Here is a 23519-nt window from a genome sequence, read left to right on the forward strand (position 1 = left end):
TGCTTTGCATCAGAAAAGGGAGACAATATCCCATGGAAAGGAACACCTTTTCGTTGTTCGGCCGACACTGTGATTTGAGCAAAGCTGATCATTTGAATCCACACCCCCTTGATAGTATTGTAAAATGATATAATGTCAGGAAGCATTTTGTTACCACTTGAGGCAGTAATAGTCACGTCATAGATAATGGTAGAAATAAGTACTACATAGATTTCATTGAAACATAGGTATTAAAATGTGGATATGTCTGGAGTAAAGCCAAAAAGGGAGGGATGTAAGACAAGGGTGTACCCAGGATCATAACTAGGGGGGGGGGGGGGCAAGCCATGGTCTAGAGGGGGGCGCAAGCCAAGTTGTGACATTTTAGCAAGGAAAAGGTGAATGAAACCAATATTTCAAGAAAATTATAACAGCGCTTTATTAGTTTATGATATTATTTCCTAGAAAAAATATTTTTATTTTATCTAGGAAATATTTCTATTTTATCTTATAATAATGCTTATCATTTTTCGTGGGATTAAAGAAGATTTGTTGAATACTTTCGTGTCAATTCAGTACTGATTTTGCTTAAAGACTAGCGATTTTTGCGTGAGGGGGGCAGCTCCCCCCCCCCCCCCCCCCTGTCCCTCGCCCATGATGTAAGGTTCTATTTTTTCTTGGGGGAAATTCAGAATTTTTGAAGGAGTTCCACTGTTAAAGGCATGCTGGTACACTAATTGTCACCGGCAATATTTCTTCCTCTGCATCCAATCTGCTCTGCTGAGCATTTGACAATTTCATGAGGTGAATTGGATTCTTTGAAAGGGCATCTGGCTACGTGCCCATATTAATTTCAATTTTTAGGTCAAATTTCCTAGCATCCACCACAGCAATGACTTCAATACCATATTTCTTTGGCTTTTGGATACATACTGCGTTAAAGGACATCAGCCTCGAAATGGTACAAGTTGCTCAAGGATCGTGATGTATGTACTCAGATGGTGTATTTGCACATTCAAATTTATTAGATATTTTATTAATGAACCCAGTAACTGTGGCTTACTAGTCACTTTTATTCCTTCCTAGTCTAGTGCTGAGGTCATAAAAAGTAATGCACCGTAGAAAAAAATCCAAAAGCTCAGTGTAAGGGAAAAAATTTGATAGACATCTTTGCTCCAAATCTCCCTGGAATCAACTTTGGAAGCTTTATACAAACCAGAGAGAAAAAGGAGACCAATGAGATCCGATTATTCATCTTCACTCAAATACCTAGTACATATTGAGATCTCTTGCATAATTTCCAGAAACTGAATCAAAGTAGAGATTTGTGATTTCCACTATTACCTATATCTAATACTACCGCGGAAAAAAAGAGGCAAAATGGTGATGGTTCTTCATGCACCCTTTTTGCACATAGTGTGTTCTAGGAAGATGGGTCAAAATGTTTTTCCTAACCTTCCTAATAAATCGAAGAGCATTCTCGATCCAGTTTTTTCAGTGACATGTGGACGGTTTGACTTTCTACAAATACTAAAGAGAAAATGAAAAAAATCCTAGCATAAAGTAGTTGATTATGCAACAAATGCTTTGGAATAATAGTCATTACAGTGGCATTTTTACTAAGCTATCAGAATATATCTAAGAATCGCCAACCGGAAATTAAAAAATCATTATAAATAAAAAACTACATTTAAATGAAATATTACCATACATACATTCCTTTGCCTTGCCTTTTCTGCTCTTCTACCCGGATTTCATTTTTCGGTGTAGGTACATGTGTATTAATTTTGGACCTTTGCCAATTACAGCTAAACGTTGCTCTTGTGTTTTCTCTGTGGAAGTACTACTGCAAGGATCAGCGATTTCATCAAGCAAAATGCGAGCGAATGAATTTTAATCGTCTTTACAATGGATCAGTTGTGATAATAAATTGTAACACTTGCGGTGGCGTCGGGTCAAAACATCAGTTGCGTCAGAACGAAGGAACAATTTGAACATTTAACGTTACTTAATTAGCGGTAGAATTACAAGAAATTAGAGACCAGAAAAAACTTCAGTTCGAACGACATCATTTTATTAAAAAAACATTGAAGAAAATAAGATGTCAATATGACCCAATGCGATGTATTGAGGGTAATTGGCCTCATCAAAGCTGTTTGTGATGTCTGATCCAATACACAATTTATGTTGTTCTTACCATATAAATTAATAAATATTAAAGTTGATTGAAAATCAATTTTTGTTCATTGATTATTTGTCATATTTCTCATTAGTGTTCTCCCTGTAACACTTTGATTATAACCATTACTTACTCAGTAATTACTATTTCATTCATACTGGGGAACATCGTAAAAAATATAAAAAATTGTCAAGTTGTACTTTAAAAAAGGTTTCACGAAATATGCGCATTTCGGTTAGCGTAATAGGGTAGTTTCCTTCATCAAAGAAAACGAAAGGCATTGATTGCGATTCGTTACCCACCATTAGTGTATTCATAATATACAAATTATTTTGTTTTAGAAATATCGGGTTAGACGAATGGCAATGGTCCATTTTTATCCTCATTTGAAAAGGGCCAGATTGGCGCCCATGCGATGCCACTCCACGTGACGTCACAGGGACCTAGTTTCTATACGAGAAGATAGGAGTTATACGTCGTCTGAGGTTACCATTGCATGCATGAGGCGCAGAGCTCAGGGAAACATGTCTTAACAATCACTTATTAAAACTGGCTAAGGTTGGAAAGTTTTCCTTGTTTGATAAGTTATTAATAATCCTTATTTAAGCCAAGCGCTACCAGCCAGCAGGGTACTAGGCTAGTCGCTAGCAGCCTGCGTCGTATCAGAGCTAAGCCTCGCCTCAAGGTCACCTCGCAGGGCGGGAGGGGGAACCAGAAATACGTCACGCGGAGAGACTTCCCGACATTCATACTTAAGCGTCGCGTTTTCGCGCGCTTGAAATTTTTCACTTTTCATTTAATCGCGAAAAATAGATATCGTCATTTAAAAATCTAAAAGCGTGAAATACGTACTCCAGGTGTAATAATCTTTCGATTTAGGCAATAAAAAAATAATAGGAAACCACCCTATTGACATTTACGATGCTTTGAATAATTTTTAGCAATCTTGTGATGAGAATGTTGACCAGCTCTCCCCTTCGAGGAGAGTTGAATAAGAAGAGAACAATGCAAGTAATCGCCATTCTTTATAATAGCCACCCGTAGTTGCCAGTTTCGTCAAGAGAGAGCGTTTTTGGATCCTGCCGAGTGGCTGAGATGGGACTAATGCCACCAGAGAGCAAAAATCAACCTCCGAATCCTGACCATTCTCAATATCGTCCCTCCACAGTGAAATTTGATACAGCGTCATGTTTTTTTTTTGGTCGGAGTGAAGCTCGACCCCTCCTCCTTTCCTTTTTTTTTCCTTCGATCAGCGACTACTCCCCCCTCATCCCAAGGAGGCTTCCCATTCCACTGGCTGTAGCAGCCGAATTGGGAAATAAAAACTGGCGACCGTAATATTTGGATTTTTGAATTAGGATAGAACAGCCTTTAAAGGGTTTCAATGAGTTTCAAGGTTCAATTTTGGCTCTGTAAGCCACCATTACGATGTAATTAAAAATAAACATCAGAAAATATAATTATGACAAAGAAAATTAAAATACTGCTTTATTTTCATCTATATGATGAATCACAGATTCGAAGTGCATAGCTTCAATAAGAACAAGCTTGAAAAAGAACCTTTCCAGAGTAAAAGATCTTTCCAGAATTCCACTATAGCATTATTACAATCAAAGTTCAACATCTGAAGCATGTCTTGTACTAAATGTGAAGATTCAATTTCAATACACAGAGGACGACAAGTATGTTTGTACACCAAAGGCTCCCTTGTGAGCCTTCGATCAGATGTTCATTCAGCATTTTTATCAGAGGAATAACCACATGTTTTAAGAAATATTTTTAAAAAACAAGCATAATTTTCTTTCAAACTTCATAGAAAAAACTATACACTGAAAATTCAGCATAAAACTCTTCACTTTAGGCAGTAGATGGTGCAGTAATCAAATTCTTCAGTAAGCATTAAAAACGCCAAATTTTCACCAAAGCACATGAATAATCACTCATCTTTGGTTAAAACATCTGCAATAACTCGTTTTGAAGCTAGAAAAAAAAACAATGCCATAAATTATGTTCATTTTAGATCAGTCCAGAGAAATGTTTTCTTTATAATAACAGCTAAACAAAGAGGAAATAGTGACCTTCAATTGTGCAGAAATTACACGTAAATTACATTCACAACAATACTTTACTTAAGAAATATCCAAAATGCAATAATACGCGAAACAAGTCAAGTTATGTAATGATGAGTGATGGAGTAAGATGTGATGTCTCCCTGTAAATTACACAGATGAACTATTCTCGAGCTCTACACTGGCTAATTGCATGTCATTCTGCTGAAATTTCGGGCAGCGACTCGTTGCACATCAATAACAATTGCCTTGAGGAAAGGTTATGAGTCGCTACCTGAAACATCAGCAGAATTACATTCAATTACTCCGTGTAGAGCCCAAGAAGATGAAAAATGAGAGTTTGTGAAACAGGTACCTACCAGAGGATGCAGCTCTCCCTGCCTTATTCAGTAAATCATCAACATCCTTTTCATGCTCAAGAAATCTAGGGCGGATGATTTTTGTATAAATAAATATGGAACCATTTCCCTGAATGGGAGCAAAGCACCAAACCAGGAACAGACACTGTAAAGGAATGTTTAAAACCAAAATGATTAGCACGTAATGACAAACTTAGCAGACAAATTGAAAAAATTAAAACAAAACTATCTCTTAAGGCATCAAAGCACAGACACTTTAAAATTTGGTAGCCCCATTTCCCTTCATTTAAACTTCCCCGTACGTGAAGCAGATGCCTAGGTAGATCAAGTGATAGAACATCTGGTACGAATGACGGAGATACAGGTTTGAATCCTAGTGGAGGTATAATATTTTTCCTCCGTGGAATTTTTGCACTGATTAGTGGACTTCATAAAGGTAGGCCACTGGCTAGTCGGTGGTTATTTCTAGAATAACTGCTACAATGTTCACAGTTTTCTTCACAATACATGTGTTTCAAAGCGATGCTGAGAACTTTTGTCCACCATGTTGAAACACATCCAGGCTAAAGTGGATGTGAAACTTGAAAAAAAGAGAAGGGAGCCAAACAAAAGTAGCTGCCATTCTTCAGAAAAACAAGAATGGGAAAGAAGCAAACTCAAAAGGAAAATAGAACAAAATGAAAAAAAAGCAACAACTGCCAAGAAATTGGTTGGTAACATTCAAAGAAAATTAAGAGAAGAGATGTATGACAGTTAGAGAGCACTAGTAGTCTAAGAACGAAACTTAGACAAGGGAATGCTTCGAAAAAGAACAAGAGAAACAGTCAATAATCATATATATCAAGAGATTACTAAGCGATTTATTTTGCAATATAGTCAAGAACTACAATAGAAAAGAAAGATCACTTTTAAAGACTGTAGAAAAAAGAAGAAAAAGAATGCTCGGGAAAGAACAGACTGCTTAGCTAGAAAAAATGAGCAATAATCAGGAGAAGAATGAAGAAGAGAACGAGTGAGAAATCAGAAATTATACCAGTTTTAAATTAAAAAAAATTAAACAGCGGGTTTCTGCAAAGATCCAAAAAGAAATCTCAAAAGAAACAAAGAAATTATTGGACAGCAAAATCACTTTGAACATCCGCTAAAAGAAAACAAAATCAAAGCATCCCTGAAAGTGATTGGAAAAGAAAATGACGACTCAAAATATGACTTTCAGAAGAATGAAATCACGTTATGAACACAATATCATGTTATGTTTTCATCGCCCATTCTTGGATTACAAGCATGATTATGTCAAAGGACTGCACTACATAATATCATTAAAGAATTTCATATACCCTCCAAATGAATAATTCTCATCAAAATGACAGTACACAATTCTAAAAGGAAGTTAAAATTAATGAAGAAATTTCTTCTCAGTTTGAAATCAATGAGACAGCTCCAATAAATTCTGGAGGAAGAATAAGGAACCGACAAACCAAATTTACTGCCAATGACCGGGCCTGGTAGTCTCTAGAAACAAATGATCATTAGAAGAGACTTTTATCTCCATTGAAATAGTATAAAACACTCTTCTTTGGTAATTAATGATGATAGGTATAAGCAATGAAAACTTGAAAATGGAAAGTATCCCGATAATATACAGAACCTAAAATGAAATTAATAAAATGTTTGCAAAGAGTGAAGAACTTCAGGAATCCTTGTTAGCATTAAAAATATCAGATTTCCCTAAACCTCAAGAAGAGCTACACATGGGCAATGGATGTCGTTATGCACTGCAGCATATTTTTAGATCAAGACATATTGCAAGAAGCAAAAAACTAATCATAGAAAAGAGTGCACAAAGACCTCAAATCCTCTATGCCTCTGAAACATGGACAGTGACTCCAACGCAAGAACAAGTAATCAAATGGTGGGAAAGAAAGATTTCCAAAATAATATGTATGGTGCTGTAATACATGCACGAATATGGAGAAAAAAAGCCTGAATCACACAATCATTTTTTCTGTCCCTCAGGTTTTTAGCTCCAGCTATAGCTTTTCAGAGACCAAAAAAGAGATCGCTTATCTCATCATTTCTGAATCACATGGTCATTACCACTTTCCCTTTTTCCATTGCTTCTTACACCGGTTTCTGTAGTTACAATAGTCATTCCATTAAAAGCCAAACATGGTGTTATATGTGCTGTTATCAGCCATGTGTTCTAATTGGTTGAAAATGATCTAAGTTTAAGACGATTAATGACTTAAGATCGGTTTAAGATGATTTAAGTTTCTGTTGGCACTCCAGGTGGGAGGAGAAGTAGATGAAGACCACAAAACCAGTGGCCTAATGATGTGAGGCTGACTCAAGACTGTGAGGTCAAGACAAATAGGCGATTTGCAGAAGATTGGAATGAATGGAGGCAGATTGTTTCGGAGGGCAGTGTCCAGCTGTAGTGCCAAGGATGATGATTGAAACTAACCCACATTAAAGAAAATTGCAGAGAGTAGATAGAGCTTTCTATCCTTCATTGCAAGATGTTGTCCCCAAACTCAACCAATACAGCTGAATTGAGTCTGTTGGAGAACTACACTATTACGCCCCACACATAATAAATTATCAAGCAAATCCTGTAATCTTAAAGCAGGGAAAAACTTGTTGCTTCTCATTATTTGGTGGGGGTGAATATTGATGTTCTATTTCTCAAGTTACACCACATCCAGAACCAAGGGGCTAGGCATTTTCTCCATGAATCATGGAAGACAGCACCCAAAAAGGCAACCAATCAGTAGATAGGCAAGGAAGGACTCGATAAAACTGAGATAAGTGCAGAGCGGCACCTTTGACCTGAAGACACCAGGAGGATCATTGGTGAAACTTGTCAACAGCATAGCTGGATGCGGTGTAACACAAGAAATGGAAAATCGGTAAACACCATATGCACTCAGGAATGACCCATACACCCATGTGCACCCTCACTGAGGTAGTCTTTTCAACAGTGTACAGGAACTGAAGCACAGACACACTATGGATGCAAGGGACTATAAAAATGCTTTTTGCATATGGTCTGCAGGCTCATGTGAGTGAAACAGAAAAGTGCAACTTACTTAACTCCCATACAGGGATTAAACGTGATGGTTGATTTACTGATAGTTTCATGGTAAGGGGGCAATACATTTCCCGGGGGATATTTCATCCAAATATGTACGAAGGAGATAGTGTGGTAGTGAGCTATTTAATGATTCTGCCTTCCTGGTAGGACCTAGAAAACCACAAGGAGGGGTGTGAACGTGAGAGAGCTCACTCCTTAAATGAATGTTTTGGGTGTTGAAGAGTAGCAGGTTGTGGGTTTTAGGGAAAGGGGCAGTAAATAGGAATTTTTGGTTCGCTTAGTCAAAGCCAGATTGAAGGCCGCAGAGCTCAGTGGAAAGTGTTGTGGTAGATGTGCCTGATCTGCATTTCACCCTCGTGACTTTCATGTTTACAATAAGATAAGGAATGAAGTAAGTAAGATGTTCGGCAAGCAAGTGGTCAAACTAGTGAAACATTAGCCTCCAATTGAATATCAACCCAGAAGCAAACAAACAACGTAATTGCGACGACCATATCAATGAAAAAGCTCATGACCACACCAATTTCAATTAAGTGTGCAAGCGCTGAATCAATACTACTCACTCACGCGAATTAACTTAAGCGCCATGACTGCCCCTAATATTAAGTGAGCGGCTAATGACGACACACGGCAGTCTCACCTAAATGGCATGAAACTGCCGAATAATCGCAATGGAACAATGCCGGTACAGTGGAGGGGCCATTTCATCACAAGAAAGAGGAAGCCGGGTCAGTTTTTTCATAATTTCCTCACACACCAACAGGATATTCCATAGGAAACATAATGTTACTACCATTGCGCAAGCGTAGCCGCTGGAACTTATAAGTGTATCTCACCACCAACAATGATATACAGCTTGGTACTGACCGAAATATTAAATTGACGGGGTTGATAAGCTTCGGTCTGTATTTGCAATAGTTTACAGTACAAACATAAGATTATCTATAGACACGAAGCATTAGAATATATGCATGACAAATATTCCAAGTAATAACAACTGAAATATGACTTAAAATGCTTCGAATGTTCTTTACCTTAATCAACCAGTAGAAGGGAAACCAGCCAATCATTAAGTCAGAGAAGAATTCACACAGCGAGAAGAAGGCAAACACAACCCAATAGATAAGCCACCTTGTGTCATCTTCTTTATTAGGGCTTTCTACTGCTTTCATGGAACAGTAAGCGGGGTACAAGAAGCCAATTCCATTGCATATAAGCTGAGCTCCATAGCCAAACACAAGGTACAATGCCACAAAAACAACTATGCCTGAAAAAGTGACGTTCTCAATAGTTAGTCATAAAGAACATTTATACCAGTTAAGCAACACAAAAACTACAATTAAAGAATATTTATGAGGAAACGAAACACTGAACGGATCAATTTTACCAAAAAATGAATAAATTCTCTTGACGCCAGTTTTTGCTTCGATTTGAGCCAACACAATCGTCCACGGCTTGTCTTCGTTCAAGGCACCCTCCAATTTATCTCTGTAAGCTTGCATATTAGCCGACATTTTGATTCACGATAAGCCACTGATTTAAATCGTTTAAACGTTGAGATACTCAAACAGAGAGATGCCTGACTCAGACACGACGGACGTGAGACGGAATCAACAACAGACAACGGGGAAATTTTGAACTACCACGGAAGTGAGCTGTGCGTCAACTGAAGTATTAATTATACTTAACAAATAGTTATGCGTAGTTAATAAGAAAACATTGACACAAAAATATATTTATTGATTTAATAACGAAGTAATCTATAAAAATGGATATAAAAACGTAGTTAAAGTGAAACGATAATAATACAAAAATGTTAGAGTTGACCGAAGCAGTAGTCAGCGGCAAAAAATTTGAGACAGCGGTAAAGAAGGTCATGTCTGGTATGTTAAATCCTCCGTTTACGGTTTTTCACTCACTTTCTATGAAGCCAAGATATCACTTGACTTAATTGCTATGTGTTTTATACTGTAACGTATTCATTGGACCTAATGTTAACAACCTTATTCCCAAAATGGACGAGATATTAAAGACCTTGCTCATGTCATGCCACTGACGTTGGAGAACATTTTCAAAGTTTATCTTGGATAAGTAGGAACTAACTACATGCTACTCAAATTAATTTAGCGCGTATGAAGCGTTTTCATGCAATGATGCTCCTACACTGCAGTAATTCAATTAACATAAGTAGCTAAGTATTGTTAATTTTACATACATCCAATTGTTTAGCTTTGATACAGGAATATTGCCGAATAAGTATATCAAAAAGAGAAAATTCATATTGCTGTCTACTGCAGAATAAATGCCTAAGTCAGTAACAACCTTGAGATATGTTACGAAAGGATAGCTACACACGGACTAATTAACAAGATGTTCAAGCTGCTCGGTCAGCTGCCCATAAGTTGAATTGATAAATCTTTTAGTAATTACTCAGCATGCACAGCTTAATTCAAGGTATACTTACCTATATGGTAGCCATTGATTCCACTCCACCAGGAAGATTCATTTTCGCTGCTTCCTTCGCGTTTCTCCTTCGAATCTGCCATTGCTGCGGTGGAAAGAAAAGTTACGGTCAAGGAGGCACGGGACGTTCAGCAGTCGTCTGGAAGTGAGCCTTATCCCTTATCTGAAAGTCTAGTTCAGCTGGGCTATTTTCGTACATGTTGCGGTCGCCGAAATCGGGCTTGATTTTGGTTTGTTGACGTGCTTAAATTAACAGCTTAGCTAACGCTTGACGATCATAGATGCATTCTCATCTTGTTTACTTGTATGTATCCACTTTTTTGGCGATGTCACTGATTAGCCTTGGAAAATACGCTTCATTACGTGATTAAAAACATCAAGAAATATGAGGGTTTATTATCAAATACCAAACAAAGTTAATGTGAGTGGTAATAATATAGAGACGGTGTAAAGTTCTTTTTTTCAAAATTAGTTTTGTTCGGTTTAATTTGGCATACCAGCATTGAATTGTAACCAGACTACTCCTGCGAGGCAAGACCCTAATTCTTGTAATTTTTTATCAGACTTTTTATTTTTTTGACGATATATTTCTACCTTGACAAAGAAGGCCTTCCATCACGGCCGGTAATCATCTCGGAGCATTTAAGATAATTGGTGTACGCAGTAATTTCCCTAATAACGACGACCCTACTGTCAACAGGAAATTTAAAGGAATATTAACGCTCGGCATGTCTCGCTCACGATTGCAGCAATTTAAATAACTGTCACTGCGTCTTTTTGACCATTTCCGTGTATTTGGTCAGTCTGGGGCGTTCCGCCTCAGTGCCATTCTTTGATTTTATTTATTTCTAGGTGAGCGTAAAATAATTGAGTCGTCAAGGTCGACCGAGGTCAGGGTATCGTTTGCATATTAATTATTACAGCAATTTCGTTAGGTCCACTACCGAAACAAAGAAGGCTATTAACTGAGTGAACTTGAAGCTTGTGCATATGCTTGCAATGAATTTCCTCTTCGTCACGTCGTTACATCACATCTGTGCTTCCTCATGTATTTTCACTTTCAAGAAAAAAACGGGTACGATGAACTGGAACATGATCAACGTATATAAGGGCCTTGAACATGATAATGATATTTAGCTGCGACCGCTGCGACTCATTCCTCTTTTCCTCTTCTTTCGTCAATTTCACGGTTGTCCGTTGGCAGCAGCACGGTCGGAATGGCAATAATTGAAATGCGAAATTCTTTGAATTAATGGAATTATGAATGGGCCATGGAGTTATTGAATCCGTATATTGAGTTTATAAATCCTAGTTAAGGTAGAACTTGCCGCACAGTCGGACAAATATTCTGATGCTAAAATACTGATTTTATACCTGCTTTTCTGTTGTCCTCCATCCGCTCCGTATCGGTTTTCTTCCTACCATCGCTACCGGTTTCTTAAGTTTTACCCGTATAGTTTATATTACTATAGGGTAGAGTATTTCTGGTTTTACCTTTGAAAGTAGTAGGTGATTGGCAGTATAGCCTCAACCCTGGATTTCAGTGTGAAACATGGGTCTCAGAGCAGCTGGATTTGTAATTTACCGGGTCATACGCAGCCGGGTGGAGTATTTGCTCCTACAGACGTCTTACGGGATTCACCATTGGACTCCGCCTAAAGGTTCGTTTGACTTTATTTTTCTTTGATACTAATTAGTCTATTAGAGGTATTGACTGCATTTAATTTAGTTTATTATTTATTACGAGTAAGTATTTTTCTTTTAGGATAACAATTTGTATTCATTTCATATTGTGTAATTATTCATAGGAAGTCTAGTCAGTGCACTTGCGTGCATAATGTTTCCTTATATTTGCCTCACTGCATATTTTTTTCACACCGATCTGGTTGTTCAATATACATAAAAATGCCATTAGTAAGTGTAAATATTCGCGCCGTATGTGGGACCAGTTCCACCGAAGGTGCTTCGATATCCTGTTCTCGTGGTCATCGTGTGCAACCTCGGGCGCTTGGGGCTGCCAGAATGTTTCGAGGAGTGAATTGCAGCCTCTCGAAAACAATCGCAGTTGAGATATTTTCGTGAGGGTTGCACAATGGCTGGCCATTCCTCTGGAAACAGCCTTCCAGGTCTTAATGAGCTTAAAACTATTTTTAAGCTTAAAGTCAGAGCTACAAGAGATCAAGTCTTCGCTTGCTGACCTGTGCAATCAACGTAGTACCATTTATTATGAGGTATTTGAATCAGTAATGGGAGAACTCAATAATCGACTAAGGCATTCTTTTTATGTGATGCTAGGCATAATGCTTAATGCTACGTAGCCAACGTGATGCACTGGTACTTTCGAAGAACAATAAGATCCTGAAAAATGGCGTCGTTGTCAGGAATGAGAAAACTTTCCCTGAACGGCAATACTTCCGCACTTGTTTACAAGCTTGAACCTCTTCTTAGAAATTTATTAGCACCTTGACTTGTCTAAAGTGTTTGATAGAGTAAATCTCACCAAATCACTCCATTCTGCTACATAAATTGAAATCTCTTGGTGTCAGAGGTACTGGACTCAATTGGTTTCATAGTTATTTTACTGGCCATGAAATTCAAGTAAAAATGGAATCCTATTTCTCACAGCCATTTATTGTAAACTCTGGATTCCCTCATGGTTTTCACTGAGGGCATAACTTATTTCTTATCTTTGTCAATGATCTGAGTCGTGTAATTTCTCCACATCCACACTTAATGTATGCAGATGACTTAAAATTTTTAACTTTATACACAATATAAATGGCTGCCTAGTTATTAGTAGCTCTCTTAAAAGATCTCTGAATGGTGTTGGTAATTGTTTTCGGGAATTGCTGTGTAGGTAACATTTAGCGTGTAGCGGTCGCTGAACATTACGCCTCCTGCCCTGGGCATAAAATAATGTTTAATGCTACACGGGTATTGGAAAAGATGAAAGAATATCATCTGCGTGTTATACGTGAATCCGTCAAGATAGCGAAAAGGCCAAATAACTTTAATAGGGAGGATGGATATAACCTCAGCCGCATATGGAGAGGGTTCCTGGCCCAATCTAATGACCAACGGCTATCGTCTTCTGCGAAAATTCAAAATCGGACAACTATATTATCAAATCATGAATAAATAGTAATATACGGAACCAATAAATAAAAAAGAAACTACGATCTCAAGGATAGTTTCAATAATTCATTCCAGTAACAACCATCTCCATCACATACAAACTTTATTGTGATGTTGTAATATTGTTTCCTTCGATTCTGTAGGTACAGCATTACTACCACACATTATATAAGCATTGTTAACAACTTATCCAATATCGATTATCTTAATCTATCAATATGTCGTAATTTCCGCAAATAAAAAGATTGAGAATGACGATAACAAACTGTGCCAATGAGTCTTCACTTGATTTTACCCTTCTTTCATTGGTGGTAGCACGTTAGGTGATTTCTAACTTCGGATATGTTCGGATTTTCCCTGAATGGGAAGGAAGGGGAACCGTACCGACTGGTTTGAAACCGACGACCTTACAGAATCGCTGAAAGTGCCGTCGTCGGTACGGAAACCATTGTTGGTACGGAATGATGTCCAGTCGGTGGGCTTGAAAGGGAAACCGACCGGTGCGGTACCGACGAAATACAGAATACGGCCCCAGGAATCTATTTTTATGCCTGAAGTGTTTTTAAGACTTCAGAGTACTCTTAGATAAGTCACTGACTTTTGAGCAACATGTATCTAGCATTGCTGCAAATGCATTATGAAGACTTGGTTTTTGCATTATATTTCCTAATGATGTTAAAATTATTTATATGTTGCGCTATCTTTTTACTTGCCTTGTTCGTCCAATTTTGGAGTACAACTCCGTCATCTGAACTCCTTATTGCAAATGACATGTCAATACCATTTGATTTGAGCAAAAAAGTTCCTACGAAGTGCTAACCATTATGCTGGCTCCTGTTTTTTACCCCCCCCCCCCCCATATAGAGAATCCCCAATAATTTAGGGCCTACATGCTCTATCAGTTAGAAGGGAATTAGCGGCTGTGTTTTATCAGTAAAAAATATGCAACAGTATTGTCTACTATTCTCTATTGTTTGCAAGTTTACCTTTTATTGCTAATTTTACATGTACCAGGAGCTCCGTGTTATTCTTTATGACATACTGCTGCAGAAACTATTCCATCAATGGGCTTGTTGTTCATATGCTAAAATTATTCAACTCCCTAAGTGAAATTATTGATGCGTATTACGATACTTCTGACATTTTCAGGAGGTGTCTTGAAGGGCTGATAAATATTTATTAGTGAAAGTATGAAAAAGACATTCAAGTTAATTTTTATAATTTTAAATATTTCTTTGTGATATTTATTATTTTATGATAAGTGTATAGAAAACTGGGCTCTTGCCCATTGTAAATTTTTATTCTTATCATTATTATTTTCTCCTGCTTTGTAGGCCATGTTGATCCAGGCGAATCTGATCTTGATACGGCCCTTCGAGAGACTGAGGAGGAATCTGGGCTCAAAAAAAGCGATTTAAAAGTGCTAGAAGGCTTTCAAGAAATACTGAACGTAAGTTGTCTTAGTCAGAAGCAAAGTGCGTCCTATGTCATACAAGTTAAATGATTAAGTAATAAAAATAACTCTTAGTTTGAATAAAATACTTATCACTGCATACTAAAGGGCTTCGGCAGTGATGTTCTAAGGGCAAAGGTCGATGATAATTAAAGGAGGGCCATATTTTGCTGTTGTTAAAGTTGGTTTGAAATGGTGGAATTTGTTGAAATCTTCTTCATTAATTTGAAACTATTCGTTTAGTGTATCCAATGTACTATAGGGGAAAAATTATCCTAACAGAGTTTGTGCCACCACCATTGCTTTGCAGGAGAATGGAGTCCATTTCTAAGGGTATATTAATCCTTGGAATGAGACGAGGGAAATTCAAATAAAGTCTTTTTTCCGCAACCAAGGCCGTGGCGGTGAACTTTCCTGCCTTGCACCGAGGCTCGATTGTATTCCGTACTGCTCACCAGATTGCTGGCGCATTTGATATCCTTAGCTGTTGTGCATTCCTTTTTCCGCTATCTCCCTCTTACCCTCCTTTCCTTCCCTTCTTTGCACCTATTATGGCACTCATTCTAAAATTCACTCAAAGCCCATATCCATTTCCTCATTTTCTCCTCTCTGAAAATTTACAGCATAAATATTCGCCTGACAATCTGCAAGACAGCCATTGTGAGCATCAGGAATTACTCTTAACACCTAAACAATCATCACTTTAAAAGATTTTAGTGGGACAGTTGCGACTGAAAATATTTCTCAATGCATATGCACATGATTGCTACAAATTTAAATGACGACACACAATTTATGCGAGGTAAATTCCATAAATCGTAAAAAAATTACATTTTATTTTTTCCTAGCCATTGGCCAAAACTCAAACAAAATTATTTTCAGCAGTTTGACACATCACTTTCTTTTCAATTGCTTTGAAAATCAATTTTGTAAAATTAAAAGGGTCAAATAAAATTTCTGAAATAATGTGGACAAAAAAATCATGGCACGAAAAACATACTCCAATGAATAGGGTGGTTTCCTATAATTTTTTTATTGCCTAAATCGAAAGAATATTACCCCTGGAGTACGTAACGTATTTCATGCTTTTAGATTTTTAAATGACGACATCTATTTTTCGCGTTTAAATGAAAAGTGAAAATTTTCAAGTGTGTGAAAATGCAACGGCTAAGTATGCTGGGAAAACCCCGTGTGATGTCGTTCTGGTTCCCGCTGCGGCAAGTGAGGTGACCTTGGGGCAAGGCTTTGAGTGCTGATATGACGCAGGATGCTAGCAGGTAGCAGAGTACCCTGCTAGCTGGTAGCTCTTGGCTTAAATAAGGATTATTAATACCTTACCAAACTAAGGAAACTTTCCGGCCTTAGGCAGTTTTAATAGGTGATTATTGAGACATGTTTCCCTGGGCTCTGTGCCTCATGCATGCATTGATAATCTCAGAAGCTGTAAAACTCCTGTCTACTCGTTTAGAAACTAGGCCCCTGTGACATCACGTGGAGTGGAATCGCATGGGCGCCAATCTGGCCTTTTTCAAATGAGGATTAAATTGACCATTCCCATTCGTCCAAACCGATATTTCTAATACCAAATAATTTGTATATTATGAATGCACTAATGGTGGGTAACGAATCGCAATCAATGCCTTTCGTTTTCTTTGATGAAGGAAACTACCCTATTCACACTTCACTAAGGACAATATCTATGTTTCTGCTACTGTTAAGCCTGCCTCCAACAAGCTGACTACTTTCCCCCTCTCACCTGCTCACAAAGGCATCTGAAATCAAGATAGGAGCATATCCTTCTCAATCCTAAGAAAAACACATCTTGGCCATGTGCTCGTCAGACCTTCCAGAAAAAGCTAAAACTTCTTCATAGTCATCTGCATTCAGACAAGTGGCCCATTGAGTCTGCTCGTTGATCGTCTTGTTTGCCTCAAGAAAAATCAATGCTATGGCCCGTAGTGATTTCTATCGTTTCGTTGAGATATGCGATGGAAAATTCAGAGGAGCGTTCCCAATGTGAGCACATGATGCCTCCGAATGCATCTCTATTCTATGGAGATCGTTGCAAGTCATGGCCGTGGGTTGATGGAGACTTGTGGTTAGTTGCGCATTTGGATGACGAAGAGAGGAGATGGTTTGCCTGTTTGAATTTCCCTCGTTGACCTAAGAATAACAACCCACTGGAAAGGAAACCAACTATCCCGCAGAGCGATAGTGACGGCACAAGCTTTGTTGGGATACTTTTATCCCCCATAGTGCATATAACTTATGTATATATCAGTTAAACCAACTTATTTATCTTTTTTGTTTCTTACCTAAAACATACAAACAATATGACTCATTAATACATACAACCTTATTACAAAGTTCTCGTTTTTACAAAGCAAATCATTGGTCCAGACGAAAACTAATCCAATCAATAGTAAAAGAAACATTATGAGGAAATTTTTAATTTTGTAAAATTTTGAACTTTGGTCCCAGTCCTGGTGGTTTCAAAGTGAACTTAAATACGAAGTTCCATGGATAAGCAACGGCTTTCATGTGGATATACACTATGCTGCATCATAATCATTATTACGAATTTCTCTTTACTACGAAGCAAATCATTGGTCCTGACGAAAAGGATTATCCAATCTATAGTAAAAGAAATGTTATTATGAAAGTTTCGTTATTACGAAGTAACGAACGTCAGTCTGGGTCCCGCCACTTACAAAATGAACATTATTATGAAGTTCCATGACTAAGCAACGGCATTTAGATGGATATACACTACGCTACGTTTTGATAATTGTGCCACGTTTAAGTTTCCCTCGTGTACTGTTCCCAAGTGCATCAATTATGGCTCTTTCTTCAGTATGCACGCAACATCATATAATAAGCTTCTTTCCTGTGGAATCACGGTGACCCACTCATTACCGCTTGTAAATTGGATGAACAGTTAGTCCTCTTTCTACACGCATTCGATTTACTAACTTTCAGAAATACGGACATTCGAAAAACTCAAGCGTGCCTGAAGTTCCAAATTTCCAGTAGGCCGATGCAACGTGGTATGGTGTAGAGGAACTTGCAGTATGGGCACATTCTGAACAAAGTATCATTGAATCCGGTGTAGTTAGGAACTGTTCAGCGTTTTTACCAGTTCTTCCATACCGAGGAGAGTGATTTTTTAGGCTGCGGCTGTGTCGCACACCAAGCCAGATCAGTTCATCACAATCGTGAGTTAATGCACGATTGTGATGCGATGTTGCATTCTGCAGGATAACTGCACTCCTCGATGCCTTGCATACAGTCCGGCCGGCGAGAGTTGTCCTATCACAGTACACAAGGAGGGGCGGAAAACCCTGTGCCAGCATGGTTTACGGACAATCTCTGTCTCCGAAACGCACCCTCGCCTCGTCTCACAACATTGTCAACGGCATAAGATGCACCAAAATAAGCCTGATCCACCAAAACAAACCCTTTCTTTGAATCACCAAAATAAGTGATTCTTCCATTTCCACTCTAGGTCCTTGACCCTCGTCGTCCCTTCCGGCTCCTTTCTTCGCGGAAACCTTTGTTGGCGTTTCCATTTCTTACCTGGCAACCTTGCCCCTTACCCCAACTTAGTCCATTATGCGTGTCATCGGACAACTTTCGGCGGCTGTACTGTAGGTTTATCAACTTAGGAACAAGGTCTTGGAATGCATCCAGCTTGTATACCGGACTTACTGTATTCGGGAAGATATCAACCCTCAATTGCAGTGTGCCGCATTTTTCTGTTCAGAAACTGAAACGCGTTTTCCTGTTTATATATTTCAGCATAATTTAATCGCGTTCATTAAATACGGTTTTTTCCGACGATTCTCAAAAGAAACGTTCATACGAACTTTGTTATTACGAAACTCCGGTTTTGTGGTCCTGCGAACTTCGTAATTATGATAGATTACTGTATTGAGAGACTGAAATTAATTTTCTTGTTTTTATATATTTGCACGTAATTTAATTGTGTATATAATATGCTGTTTTTTCGACAATTCCTGAAAGAAACATCCATACGAACTTTTTATTACTAAGCTCCGGTTTTTCGATCCCTTGAACTTTGTAATAATGCGAGTCTACTGTAATTCAATTAGCAATCTTTTCAACAAGATCAGCTTGCTTGCTCCTTTACTCACGGATACTGTATCTTTAAAATTTGCCAAATTTGGTTGAAACAGGGAAGCAATATTGAGCATACAGGCTGTGCTAAGAGAGTGGGAGTATTTTTATTGTTAGTAAGAATAAATACATACTCAGTACCAGGAGTTTTCTGTTTGCACACTTGTGACTAAGACTCTGCACTTGGTGGATATTCCTCCCTTTCAGGACTCCAATGTTTGTGATTCCTGCCAATTGAGACTCTAAAATCCCGTAGAATTTGACTTCCGCATATCACTGGCAGGGCTGGGCAAAATACAGGCCGAGGAGTATTTGAAATACAAAATACTGCACAAAATGTATTTGAAATGAAATCACCTGTACAAATTTTGATGAAATTCGCATCTTCTACAGTGGATAAAGGTTTCATACTATTGACCGCATAGTTAATAACGTTTTGATCAAATTTTTCCTGTCTCGTAGGTAGGGAAGTACTACAACCCTGAAAAACATCCAGCTTAGATTGTTTAAGTTTCTTTTCAGTTGGATCATCGTTCTTCCTTTTGAGTCTGATCCCACATATTTTATTTTTTACTTTATATTTTTCATACTCCTCAACAGCGTGACGATGCACTCTCTGAAATAGTGAAATTTTATCGGTTCTGTTAACCAAGTTAAGAGAATGTTAGCAAGATTTACGAATAAAACTTTCACTTTCATCATGCCTTACCTTGAAATGTGTTTTAAAGTTCATAGTTGCCTTCAATGTACCACTTATTACTGTTTCTTTATTTTTACACAGTTTGCACATGGCTTTCAATTTTCTGTGCGATTCTGAAACACACATTTGAAAATATCTGCCATCTAATATAGCTGGTAGTCCAAATAAATCCTCTGAACGCCCTGCACTCTCTTTAGGATTCTCAGAAGTATTAACCCCTTCTAGTTGTTCCATAACTACAACTGCAACAAATTCTTGATTATCATGTGATCACTATGCCTGTCGTTGCCTCGGTACGGTCAGAGCCACCTAGATAGAAGGCCCGATCGCTTGCGCGTGACGTCTCTGAATGTAGTGCTAACGTGAGAGCACGGCAGAGCCGAACCAGCCGTGGTGCTCTCTGCGACGCCCGTCAATAAGAATGTAGCGGGTTCCGAGAAAATGGCTATACAATATTTTTCAATTTGAAATGATAAATAAATGATACGTTGCATCTAATCCACCTAATAGAATACTTAGATGTTCTCCTGGAAAAACCTATTTTATGTCAGTTTCATTTGCCTTTCACGATATCTTACATTATTATTAACGTTAATCAAAAGTACTCACGCGAAAACTAATATGCTAGTTGGAAATGCTCGAATTTCGTAAGCACTGCAAAAAACTACGATGCCTAATACCATTTCCGAGAAATTTCATTTATTGAGTTCTGAAATTTATATTTTGATTGGAAACAAATTGAAGACATAATACATTGTCGTTGTGATCTAGAGGTACCACATTCCAAGAGTTTAATCTTAAATAACTTTCTAGACAGGATTTTTACATCTGAAGAGCATTTATACTTCAACACAAAAAAGTCTCAAAATTCAACAGCATCAGGTGGTGATGTCAAGTTTTTGATTAACCTTGGTTGAAAATCATATACTTTCCTTTTCTTGCAAGGTAGGAGTTTCCACAATGTCCTAAATAATTTCATTTTGATACTGGATTAGACATTGCGTAGCCCCTAGGCCACGAATAGTTTATCCTAGAGCCTGATGAAATAAAATGTTTTTAATGAAAATTGCTGGTGAAACATACGATCATTAACACATTGCTATTATTACGCTCCAAGTCGTCAAAATGCAAGCAAAATTTTACGTATAGTTCAACATTAGCCACTAAAACGTACCCATATCAGGCATTAAACAACTTTTGCAAATTATTAGGGATGAGCTAAGTCTCAATGCCAATGTATTTCAAATACGTATTTTAAAATACTTGTATTTGAAATACTGCCCAGCCCTGATCACTGGTCATTCAAAATAATGATTTTTATTCCTAGCCTGGTTTTTGACAAGTCAATGGATTATTTTCCTCCACATAGATTTCGGTGTAGTCTGTGAAAAACTGGTTTGGTGGATTTTATTTACTATTTAAATTGGTTTTCAAATCATTCACTGTTCATAAAAGTTAACTTAGTTTTTTTCTCTGTAGTCTTTATCTCATTCATTTGGATGTCAGTTGGCAAGTATGTAATTGAATTACATTGTGCATTTGTTTTGTAAAAATTAACATAATGGTTATCTCAAGGAAGTAGCACATTAATTACCAATGATTAATTTTAATGGATATCAACTCATGAGTATTTTAATTGAAATTAGTATGCACCTATATTGATTTCTATGGAATGTCAATTACATTGTTTAACATTTAATATTTCCAGTATGAAGTAAATGGTCGTCCAAAAACTGTTACGTATTGGCTAGCTGAAATTGCCCATGAAGGGGTTGAAGTGAAGCTGTCTCATGAACATCAGGATTACAAATGGGTGCCCCTAGATGAAGCTTGCAGGTTGGCTGGATACTCAGATATGGTGGATCTCTTAAATAAGTGTGAAAATTTTATTTTGTCGTCAAATAAAGCGTAAATATTGGATAAATGATGTAAGTGTACTATTCTTATCTTTATGATGCATTATATAGATAATTATATTTTTAATAGTTTATTTTAACAATATTTATTGTTTTTATTGAAGTCTTAGGTGTTTTATATCAGCAGAATTTCTCGTCTTAATCAGATACACATATAGCATTTTCATGTGTAGAAGACCTAACATTGTATTTAGTAGGCATATATTTTTCAATGCAAATGAATGGACGTCGGCTATGGCTGTCGCAGAGGTAGGGAGGTGACCGTTGTGGTAGTAATGGTCGGTGGCATTCAGGCCCTGCCTGAGACCTAGCTCAGCAAGACCCCAGTGCCAGTCCTCGGGTTTTAAACCTGACCTTCCGACTCATTTACGATCTGCCTCACAGCTGGAATCCACGGAGAACTGTTTGAATCTGCAATGATTTTTGCAAAGAAATTTCTGTTGCATACTCCTATTTTTATACTTTGAAATGAATTCTTCGTTTTGTTCTGTATGTAAGCAATTTTTAAACAAAATTTAAGTGTTACTAATAACCTACTTCAGGACTTAAAGCCTTAGTACCTTGTGTTTATTAACTTTGTAACTATAAACGCTAGAAATCCGTTTTATATTTCAGAAGCTAAAGGAGATGTTATTTATTCTTACAGAGGTGTAAATTAGTGAAAATCAAAAGCAATGTTTGGCTTAAAAAACACTGGTAATGGAAAAAGTTGAACGTGGACTCATGCTAAGATAGGGCTAGAGGATGTATCTCAGTGATCCTCACTCAATGGTGGGGCTCCCCATTGATTTGGATACCAAATCAGAGGGACAAGGAGACCAGGATTAATCCTCCCCAAAAAAGAGCTCTATACAGAGAGGTTAAAAATATTCTTATGCTACTTCTAGCTCGCAAAATGTTTACCTCTCATAGGTACCGGCAGGAAAGGCCCGTAAAGAGCCCATTTCAAAAAGAATAAAAGGTGGCTTGAGGATAACAACAGAAGTCAACAGGACCATACTAGCGATGGGAAATATTTATGTTTATATTTTATGAATTATTTAAAGTTTGCATGCAACATGCGTTAGTCAAGTTGGCATGTAGTGGCTATTGGCAATTGTATTCGGAAGTATATTTCTGAGGTATAGACTGTAAATCTGATTTAATAGTGACAGACTTCATATAGTCATAAATTTCCTTTTGTTCAAAACAATTGCTATAATTATCAGTTTATAATAAATATTAATATAACCAGAATTCATTTCCCTTCACTTTTTTCTTTTTTTTGTAATGCATGCAATTAAAGCTTTGATGAAGGAAGTATGCAGTGCTGAAACATTGAAATAATGTGGCTTCATTTGAAGGTCCTAATTATTCCTTGGTAACTGATTAACAATAAAAATAAGTGGTCAATAAAACTGCATATGTATTTCATTTGTATTTAAAGATTGTTTTTCATTACTTTTAATTAGCTGATCATTAAAAATAATGTTGATCATATGGTGCCTTTCGATTTGTGTATTTTACATGTGATATTTTGTATGATTTGATGATTTTGTTATAATTCCAGCTTAGAGACTGAAATTTGTTTTGATGGCTTATCATTTTTCTCTTCCTATTAATTAATTTGTATTTAAATTGTGTAATATTGTTGGCTAGTTGTACCCTGTTCATGATTTTTATCATTAAAGAAATTGAATTCTTGAGGGCTTCATTTTCATGTTATGCATTGATGAGATAAAAGATTTATTCTTTACAAGTTCACTTAATACACCATGACACCTTATCTGCCGGTCTACTACCTTCACCTCCAGTACAGGGTAGCCAACTATACATACATAACATCACAGGGTTGCCAACAATGCATACATAACATCTTCCCCTTTTTATAAATTTTTTTAAATTGACCTCCAGTGAATAAAACATACACAATGAAAATTTGAGGCACACACATAATCACAGAGGTATTTGGGTTTCCCAACATTTCTCGCTGGTCTATGACCTGAAAGGTTACTTTTAGTATCTTGTGGATTCAGTTGTGCACCTTTAACCTGCT

The 23519-nt window shown here is 37.4% G+C and overlaps 2 protein-coding genes across 7 annotated transcripts; one reads left to right on the forward strand and one right to left on the reverse strand.

The window, feature by feature from the left end:
• Positions 1-3628: 3628 nt before the first annotated feature.
• Positions 3629-10309, reverse strand: LOC124165056 (receptor expression-enhancing protein 5-like). 2 transcript variants are annotated; one of them, XM_046542295.1, is made up of 4 exons: positions 10145-10309; positions 8715-8947; positions 4587-4731; positions 3629-4138 (listed from the first exon to the last, which is right to left on the reverse strand). In XM_046542295.1, exons 1-4 carry the CDS (start codon positions 10224-10226, stop codon positions 4095-4097), a joined length of 504 nt encoding a protein of 167 aa, XP_046398251.1. In that variant the 5' UTR covers positions 10227-10309; the 3' UTR covers positions 3629-4094. The 2 variants fall into 2 exon arrangements, with proteins under 2 accessions (XP_046398251.1, XP_046398250.1); XM_046542294.1 differs by lacking the exon at positions 10145-10309 and adding an exon at positions 9068-9305.
• Positions 9469-23169, forward strand: LOC124165057 (bis(5'-nucleosyl)-tetraphosphatase [asymmetrical]). Of its 5 annotated transcripts, none has more exons than XM_046542296.1 (4): positions 9469-9563; positions 11688-11804; positions 14613-14728; positions 21277-23169. In XM_046542296.1, exons 2-4 carry the CDS (start codon positions 11696-11698, stop codon positions 21478-21480), a joined length of 429 nt encoding a protein of 142 aa, XP_046398252.1. In that variant the 5' UTR covers positions 9469-9563; positions 11688-11695; the 3' UTR covers positions 21481-23169. The 5 variants fall into 5 exon arrangements, with proteins under 5 accessions (XP_046398252.1, XP_046398253.1, XP_046398255.1 ...); XM_046542297.1 differs by having other exon boundaries at positions 9539-9563; positions 11650-11804; XM_046542299.1 differs by lacking the exon at positions 9469-9563 and adding an exon at positions 11350-11460.
• The last annotated feature ends 350 nt before the right edge of the window (positions 23170-23519 follow it).

This window comes from Ischnura elegans, chromosome 9 (genome assembly GCF_921293095.1).
Source record: "Ischnura elegans chromosome 9, ioIscEleg1.1, whole genome shotgun sequence".
Lineage (NCBI taxonomy): Eukaryota > Metazoa > Arthropoda > Insecta > Odonata > Coenagrionidae > Ischnura > Ischnura elegans.

Excerpts from the sequence above, each read along its gene's own strand:
- LOC124165056 (XM_046542294.1), bottom strand. The coding sequence starts at position 9,194 with ATGTCGGCTAATATGCAAGCTTACAGAGATAAATTGGAGGGTGCCTTG. Across the intron at positions 8,948-9,067 it reads GAGAATTTATTCATTTTTTG|GCATAGTTGTTTTTGTGGCA; the intron begins GTAAAATTGATC and ends TCACTTTTTCAG. Across the intron at positions 4,139-4,586 it reads AGGGAGAGCTGCATCCTCTG|CTTCAAAACGAGTTATTGCA; the intron begins GTAGGTACCTGT and ends TTTTTTTTCTAG.
- LOC124165057 (XM_046542296.1), top strand. The coding sequence starts at position 11,696 with ATGGGTCTCAGAGCAGCTGGATTTGTAATTTACCGGGTCATACGCAGC. Across the intron at positions 11,805-14,612 it reads CCATTGGACTCCGCCTAAAG|GCCATGTTGATCCAGGCGAA; the intron begins GTTCGTTTGACT and ends CCTGCTTTGTAG. Across the intron at positions 14,729-21,276 it reads GCTTTCAAGAAATACTGAAC|TATGAAGTAAATGGTCGTCC; the intron begins GTAAGTTGTCTT and ends TAATATTTCCAG.